The 9,024-nt window shown below is 33.6% G+C and overlaps 1 protein-coding gene across 1 annotated transcript; it reads left to right on the top strand.

Moving 5' to 3' along the window:
* The first annotated feature begins 1,398 nt into the window (after positions 1–1,398).
* Positions 1,399–8,714, top strand: LOC111408616 (F-box/LRR-repeat protein 3-like). The gene is made up of 8 exons (XM_023038356.1): positions 1,399–2,432; positions 2,537–2,662; positions 4,493–4,597; positions 4,692–5,091; positions 5,287–5,416; positions 5,495–5,737; positions 8,474–8,566; positions 8,660–8,714. The coding sequence occupies exons 1-8, from the start codon at positions 1,794–1,796 to the stop codon at positions 8,712–8,714; spliced, it is 1,791 nt and encodes a 596-aa protein (XP_022894124.1). The 5' UTR covers positions 1,399–1,793.
* Positions 8,715–9,024: the final 310 nt, after the last annotated feature.

Here is a 9,024-nt window from a genome sequence, read left to right as displayed (position 1 = left end):
ATCGAGTTTTGCCTAATAACATGTCATATAATAAATTAGACTCCAATTTCATTGAAAAACAATGAAATATCCATATTTTAAAATCCGATCAATCGTGTTTTAATAAATGCAGGATATAATTAAATATAAACGTTTCATGTTCCACACATGCTATATCCAGTCAATGGCTAACAAAGGAGTGACTAAATCTGAAATTAAAATTAGAATTTAGTAATTTGATTGAAATTTTTATGAGTGACTCAATCTTGAAGAAATTTACCTTTATTATTTTAGGAAAATTGTAAAGTTGAGAATTTTTTTTACAAAATGAGGTGGTCCAAATTCTTCATGCCATGTCACCTTTTATATTTTTTAATTTTAGTGTTAGCAGGTGGCTAAATCGTACGGCTGATAGATAGGTACGGTTTTTCAACGGTAATGGGACCCACTAGAGAGTCTTCTTTAGGAATTCCGACGACTTTTCGTACAGCCTACCCGTACGCAGACTGCACGTTACCACGTGGCCTCTATCTGATTGACTTGTGTTTAAGATCAACGGTGCTAGAAGTTTGACTTAATTTTTGACCGAATCGTATTCCTCCGATATTTTATTAAATTATACCCTTTAAAATAGTTGTAGATGTATCATCATCCATGACGTATATTTGCATTATACAAGGGACCAAATTGTCATTTCAACTTCTTGATTTCCCCCCAGTTTATATATATATCGCTTGTGTGTATATATATATATATCGCTTGAAAAAAAAGGCGGATTCTAGTAATGTTTTACTATCCATAACAAATTGTTACACTATATATAATATTTTTAGAAAATATTTATAAATCTTTTTGATAAAATGATAAAAAATAAGTGATAGATAAATGAATATACTTTTAAATCATTGAAAATTTTGGAGATAAGAGTTGACTCATATATTCATAAACACTATAAAACTTGAACTAAATATAGATTAGAAGATAGTGAAAAAGTATTTAACCTTTGAGACCTAAGATATCTTTATATATAAGCTTAGCTAAAATATATAAAAAAAAAAAAAAAGAAGAAGAAGAAGAAGATAAATATCAGTCACTTGTCATGATCTGTAAATTTGATGCTCGAGATATTAGTACTCTTCATCCTTCACTTGTTATGGTTTGTAGATTCGTTGCTTGAGATATTTCATATTCGCATACAGTGTCCATCATTCTCCACTTATAATTGTTTGTAAATTCAATGCTCGAAATTCTTTTTATTCGCATACAGCGTCCATCATCCTCCTATAATGATACCTTTATTAGTGCACAACTTATATTTAACCTCAAATATAATTTAAGACAATAACTCGTTAATGAAGAGAATAATGTGTCCATGCCACTTGTCCACTTTAGAATAATTAAATTCAATGTATTTCATGAAGGAAAAGGCAAGCATGTGAGGACTGTACTTTGGATCTATGGTTCTCTCTCTCGTACTTATATATCAGTAGCTCTTCCCTGTGTATCACTTATCATTCAATTCTGCAGATCACGTTCAACTGCTTATCTCCATCTCTCATGGTTTTGTACTACGACATTAACCTGGAAGAAAACCTCTGAAACACAAAAATATGACACCCCCCATTCAAAAGATCCACGTACACTGTCGGCGCCTCTCCTCGGCCACCCTCTACCACCAGCTCCTCCGACTTCACCTCCTCTTTCTCTTTGTCCTCACCTGAAATCTTGTATTCTTGGAAGTCTTGACTTGACTTGTCGGTTTAAAGTAAGTTTCAAACTATCCCCGTACAAGCCGATTTTAAGGGTTCAATTCGATGGAGTCCTCTCTGATTCTCACTCTTCTCACAGATGATCTCCTCTTGAAAATCATTTCCCTTTTGAACGATGATTTTGATCGAAAATCCTTCCGTTCAACCTGTAAGGTCTTCCACCGGGTCGACTCACTCCATCGGACCCACCTTCGATTACTCCGCCCAGAGTTCCTCTCGACACTCGTCGTGAAATTCCCTTGCCTAAACTCTGTCGACCTCTCTGCCTGCCCCCGCATCGATGATGGTACGATCCCATTCTTGCTTTCCTCCATTCATAGTGTTTCACCCAGTTGGGCTGCGAAGATAAGACGTTTGAATCTGAGTCGGTGCTCCGGGTTGAGATTCCCCGGGCTGCAAATGATTGTTAGTTTCTTTGTCAATTTGGAGAGCGTTGATGTGTCATACTGCTGTGGGTTCGGTGACAGGGAGGCGGCGGTGTTGTCGTGTCTCGCAGGCCTGAGGGAACTGAACTTGGACAAGTGCTTGTATGTTACTGACGTTGGATTGGCTAAAATAGTCGTAGGTTGTCCAAAACTGGAGAACCTTAGCCTGAAGTGGTGTTTTGAAGTAACTGATATTGGGGTTGAACTTCTGTCCAAGAAATGCTCTGACTTGAAGCGTTTGGATATTTCATACTTGAAGGTGTCATTTATGTTATTTAAACAGATATATATGTATGTAAATATGTGTTTCTATTTTTGTGTTCTTATTACGATTAATTGAAATGTGGGTTTGATTTGTTTAAGGTTACGAGTGAGTCTTTACTAGCAGTCGGAAGAATGGAGAGGTTGGAGGTGTTGGCAATGGTGGGGTGTAGTTTAGTAAATGATATTGGATTGCATTATCTTGGCAAAGGATGCCCTTCGCTTCAGGTTAGCGATTTCTCCATGATTATGCTTAAATTTTATTGAATGGTTCGAGAAATAGTTCAATCTTTTGCTTTTGCTTTCGCGTTTCTTGTTCTTTGTGTTTTCTGTAATGAAAATCAGTTCTATGTATCAAGTAGATAACTCTTTGGGTGATGTAGTTAGTTGATTCATTATTCTTATGCTAAAAAATTCTAGACTCTATTTTAATGACAGTTTCTTGATGTAAGTTTGCTGCAACTCTAAGAAATTTACATGGTCTAAATCATATAAAAGCAAAAAATTTACTTATCATACGATTATTACCCAAATAGAGTACTATAACATTGGACATCTCATATTTCTCTTTAGAAAGCATGAATTTGAAATTTCTGACTTTTCTTTTATGGTTATCTTTTCTGCTTCCTTCGTGGTAAAAAGTTTTGGTGGGCGAGATCTTCTTGCCTATCTGCAGTGTTGGAAATATATTTTTTGCTATTATATTTTCATTACTCGAATCTCTACCATTTTCAGGTTAGTTGCCAAGTCATTTATGAATTAATGATTGTGTCTTTGTCATTTGTAAGAGCAACTTATAAATTGTTTTAGTTAGGAATGACTTGAATGTAGTAGGTATAAATTTATGGTACATATGCTATCTACAATGTGTACGTTGGACTTCATGGTTTCCTTCGAAATTTTATTTTGGTTTACCACGAAATTATGGATTTTCGAAGATTCTGCAATGTATTAAGAATTTGACTTTGGGAAACTTTGAACCTCTTTTGTGGAGCCAATTCTTTGAATTTTCATTCTTAAGTTTTGAAGCAATTACCTAATTACTAGTAACAACATTGCATCCCTAAATTGTTCTTTTTGTGTTGAACAATCGATGGAGTATTGAATTTTATGTCATATTCTCTTAGAAAATATTTTGTTTGCTAAGTATGGATATCCATTCAATCAATTTACACTGGCTTTTAATATTTCTAATTGGTGAGGTAAAATTCTCTCTTCAAATCACAGTCCCTTGGCTCAACCTTTTACATCAATTTTTCAGATAACAGAAGGATGTGACATCTGTTTGTCCGTTTGAGAGTTGTATCAAAATTTATTACATGAAATGGACATATTTACATTCTTTGAACTTGGAAGAAATGTTTTATTATGTTCTATACAACCATAATTCTTCTCAACACACATATTTGGCTTTACAAGTAGCTAGTAGATCTTCTCTTTTATTAGTGAAATTGTAAAATATCTTCTATCATAACAACTTATAAGTTCATTTCCATCCATAGCAATCCTTCTAAACTATTCGATCGTTCTTTTCATTTGCATTGGATGTCGCTGTTGACTCTATTTATATGTGTGGAAAAGTTCTGAAGTTTACTTAATCAAATAAATCCCATTTGACTGCTTTGATCACTGCCTCCTTCATATTTTTCCTTGTTATGCTACATTTTCATTTTGTTATTTTTCTCTTTGTATTGCTCAATGATGAAAAATATTTACTCTGATATTGACTGATAGTTTTATTTTAGAACATGATTTGGCTTCCTCTAATTACATATGTTTTAAGCTCCTGAAAAATCATTTTTCTTCAACTGCATGCTGATATTGCGAGAATTCTTGAGTCAAATTGGTCCTTGACGATATTCTTGATTCTGCTGGCAAACATGCATACTCGTAACAATTTTTGTAATCCCAAATTGGGGGTATCGGATAGTTACTTGGTAGAGTTAATTTTTCGGTGACTGCAATACTTGGAGTAAATTTCAGATTTTGTTACATTGGAACCAGTCAATGGGTAAAATAAGTTGCAGAAAATTGAAATAATTCTTGTATGATGCCCAGGTACTGGATATATCAAGGTGTGACAAACTGAGCTCATCTGCATTGGTTTCAGTAATCAAAGCACATAGTGGTTTGTTGCAACTTCATGCTAGCTACTCTTTTTTCGTGAGTAAAAGTTCTGTCCAACGTTAATTTATGTGCTTTATGAAGTTCTCTGATTCAAATACTGAGGTTCAAATAATGGATTTCGATTCACCAGGATATCCCGGTGACTTTTCTTCACCAGTTTAAGGACCTCAAGAAGCTGCGCACACTTAGAATTGATGGGGCTCGAGTTTCTGACTCTAGCTTCCAAATTATCAGCGTTAACTGCAAGGCTTTGGTTGAAATTGGGATGGGAAAATGTGGAGGAGTCTCAGATACGGGCATTATTCAGCTAGTATCTGGCTGTGTTAATTTGAAGGTATTCAATCTGACATGCTGCAGCGACCTCACTGATTCGTCAATACGAGCCATAGCAGAGTCGTGTCAAGATCTTTCATGTCTAAAGTTAGAGTGTTGCAATTTGCTCAGTCAGAAGAGTCTTGAGTATCTTGGATCACATTGTGTCTTACTCGAGGAGATTGATCTTACAGATTGTTTCGGAATTAATGACATTGGTAATTTTTAAAACCTTTCTGATTCATCATTTGCAATTCAAGAACAATATCTATCAAAATATTTTGAAGTTCCATTACTCGATTTCCTTCTTTAAGGGCAGTGTTCTTGATGACGTAGAAGCATAAAGCCATTCCTGGTGTTTGACCATAAGTTTTTGAAACTATTTACACTCTTCTCTTTGTTTTTCTCTGCAGGAATAAGATATTTGTCAAAATGTTCAGAACTTGTATGCTTGAAACTTGGACTATGCGCTAACATTTCAAACAAGGGGCTGTCATATATTGCTTCAAATTGCCCAAAGATTCAGGAACTCGATTTGTACAGGTGAGTAATCTTCAGTTCAATTAACAATTTACTTGGGAAATGCTTATGTTAAACACTCTTCATATAATTTTGGTGCAGATGTCCTGGAATCAGCGATGATGGATTAGCTTCTTTGTCGGTTGGTTGCAGAAAATTGAGAAAGCTAATCTTGTCTTACTGCAGTGCAGTAACTGATAGAGGGATGGAACATTTAGGCTGTCTAGAACAACTTTCAGACCTAGAATTGCGTGGTCTTCCAAACGTTACGGGTACTGGTTTGCGAGCAATTGCAGCTGGATGCAGGAGACTTGCAGAATCAAGCTTGCTCTTAGAGCCTGTTGTGTAACGCTTGAAAAGTTGAAGTTGCTTGCTTCTCTTAAGCGACTTCTTACTCGAGAAATAGGTGAGATTCTGAAAGTCCGGGGCATGAACCATGATTTCTTTAAACTGGTGCAACAGGTTCTCGTTTCATTTGTACATGTTATTGCATGTATAGTCTAGTAATCAATCTCATCTACATCACCATCGACAGATCAAAGTTTAAGAGAAATGTAAACATATCATCAGTGATGTTTATATCAGTTAGGGAAAAAACTAGAATGCATGTTACTTTACACTGTTATTGTCTTAATTTTATAATATCAAATGCATTCTTCACTGGAGACTTTTAGAACCTGTTTAATGGAGATTATTTGGGAATATATTTTGTGAAAAATTATTTTTTTTTCAGAGAATATGTGGTTAAAAAAATATGGAGAGTTATGGGTTTTTGTGTAAAATTATTTTATTAGGAGAATGTGTTGTTGAAGATGACTTTGGAGAAAAATGAGTTTTAAAGAATCTGTACCAAGCAAGATCTTAATGTAAAGTTCTGTGATGGTTTTTTATGATTGTTGGCGTTGTGACAGCATTGCAGAAAGCCTTTTATGCTGTAAAAAACTTCTGATGATCATAATGTAGCAGAAATAGTTTTGACATGCATCTATAAAGTATAAATCAATCTTAAAGTGAAGAGATTTATTTGAATTGAAAACTACCAAAATTTCGTCTAATCATTTAATCCTGGCAACTTTGTAGGTTGTGATGAAATATGTTCAAGTAATACTTCGTCTAGGTTCTTATATATATAACTGAAGAATGTAGAAAAAGGGTACCAAGGTTTTCACTTTTGAGTCGAAAATGGAATTTTTTCCACTTCTACTGACAAGATATCAATTTTTCATTAACATTGGTAGAAGTCACTTTATGTTGGAAATTTACCATTTTTAGTGGATGACTTGTTTTTAACTCCAGTCTGCGTTCAATTTAGGTTTTTGTAGTTTAAAATGTAGAGGTGTAACAAGTAAAACTTACTTTTGTAAAAGTTTGGAGGTATTCAACATAGACCATAAAAAATAACCTATAATATTAAATTAAAACATTTTAAAGAGTTAGGGGTATTTTGAATAGTAATGATTTTTATAAAATTCATTACGTACTAACTTTTAAACATAAAGTAAAAGTACCAATCTCACAAAATTTCTTTCATTCGTTTCCATGAAAGACTCGCCTAAAACACAAAACAACGAAGGAAAATGTCTTTCAATATGTGATTTTTCTCTTTTGTCAATATTTTTCTCTCTTGCATTTTACAAACTCTTGAGCCAGGATAAAAAAAAATAATTATACTCTTTTTCTCTTTAGCATGCATGTTATTATTATTCTCTTTTTAATATTCTCATTTCATTTGTTCTCTCTCTTCTTTTATCATTTTCTCCCTTTTTTTCTACGAAAGAAAGATAAATTTGTAATTGAAATTCTTACAAGATTTTTCTCCCTCTTCTTTTTTATTGTTTCCTTCAATTTTCTTATTATATAATTTTATAATTTTTTACAAAAAATAAATAAATTAATAATTAATTTTTTATTTATTGGTTGCTTGTTTAATTTAATAACTTTATGCAAACATGTTGACAATATTGAGCATTAGAGATTTCTTTCTTTCATCAAAATGCATTGAATCATTTGGTCATGCTGTTCAGCATGCTATTACAAAGTAGCATATAAATGTAAAAGGGTAATTAGCATAAAATGTTTTTACCTTTCAATGTTATTGTGCAAAACGTTCATACTATCATTTTTTGCCATTTTTACCACTATTTTCACATTTCATTGTGTAAAACATAATTTTCACCACTTTTTAACGTATCATAACCAATATACTCTCCTATTTAGATAAAATAAAAAAAAAATAAAAAAAATAAGGAACAAATTACAATCTTACTCCTAAACTTTTTAAAAAGTGCAGATGTGTCGAAATAAATTATTAAAAAATATTAAAAATAACAAAAAAAATATTCTCTCCCTCTACCTAGGGATGGCAAAAAAACCCGTCTCGTCCCAAATGAAGCAAAAAAACCCGCTCTGAACGAGTTGGAAGGGCGGGGCGGAGTGGGGTGAGGATGCCTGGCAACGTGAAGAAAAAATTAAAAAAAATTAAAAATAAATTTATTTCTGACAATTCACCAGTTAAATATTCATTTTGAATTTGTATCTTATTTTTTTAATAATAACATAATTCGAAAACTTTGAAAATGTAAAAAAAAAATAAACGGGACAATAAATAGGACAAAAAGTTGTCCGATTTGGGCCAAACGGGGCGGGGCGGGGCGCCCATCAATACCTCTGCCTCCTTCGCCGCCAAATGGGGCTACCACCTTAGAAACCAAAAAACTTCTATCAACCATCATCCAACCTATCGGACCTCCATGCCAACGGAAAGTCCTTACTCCTCTCTACACATACCACCCAACATCCAACCTTCATACCAATAGATTTGGTCAAAATTACAAGTCAAAATGCCCAACTCAAGAATGCAAAAACTAGTGGCACCACTTGTTTTGACAAGATCCATGTCATTCTCAAAACACCAATCGATTATACTCATTAGAGCTCCTCTCTTTATGATTTTAACATATCAACAAACGCACAAAATCAAAATCTACAATAGCAGCTTTCAATTTTTTATTGGGTAATAATTGGTAAAAAATTCTGGGACATATTAGAATGAAATTGATGGAAAGCCCATTTTTATGGCAGGTGTGGTGCAATGTGGAAAAGCAGGAATGGGTGGTCTGGTACAGTGGGAACCACTGTCTGCACCGAAATTGAAGGAAAAAGACAGCATGTTGCGTGCGTGATAAGCAGCCTGCCTTTCTGTTTGATTTTGGCTATTGCTATGTAAATTTTTTGTTTGTTCAGTTTGTTATGAGAAAATGTTTGAAGGTTGATAGCAGCTATTCGTGGTGTGAGATCTGATGTTTTAGACGGAGGTTGGTGAGATGGAGGCCGACAATTCTATAAAGGTGAAGTTATTTGAAATTTTTTGAAAAATTTAATAGTAAGATTGCAATTTGTTCTTTATTTTTATTTTTTTATTTAAATAGGAGAGTATATTGGTCATTTTACGTTAAAATGGGTGAAAATGATGTTTTCTGCAATGAAAAGTGAAAGAATGGATGAAAATGTCAAAAAGTGGAATGTTTTGCATAATAACATTGAAAGGTAGGGAGATTTTGTGCTAATTATCCAAGTATAAAACAAGGATGTGCAACAAATTATATATGTATATAACTTCATAGATAAATCAA

The sequence above is a fragment of the Olea europaea genome, chromosome 13 (genome assembly GCF_002742605.1).
Source record: "Olea europaea var. sylvestris chromosome 13, O_europaea_v1, whole genome shotgun sequence".
In the NCBI taxonomy this organism is placed as follows: Eukaryota; Viridiplantae; Streptophyta; class Magnoliopsida; order Lamiales; family Oleaceae; genus Olea; species Olea europaea.
Note: the sequence above shows the minus strand (reverse complement) of the source record. Positions and strands in the feature narration are given on the sequence as shown.

Excerpts from the sequence above, each read along its gene's own strand:
- LOC111408616 (XM_023038356.1), top strand. The coding sequence starts at position 1,794 with ATGGAGTCCTCTCTGATTCTCACTCTTCTCACAGATGATCTCCTCTTG. Across the intron at positions 2,433-2,536 it reads TGGATATTTCATACTTGAAG|GTTACGAGTGAGTCTTTACT; the intron begins GTGTCATTTATG and ends GATTTGTTTAAG. Across the intron at positions 4,598-4,691 it reads ATGCTAGCTACTCTTTTTTC|GATATCCCGGTGACTTTTCT; the intron begins GTGAGTAAAAGT and ends TCGATTCACCAG.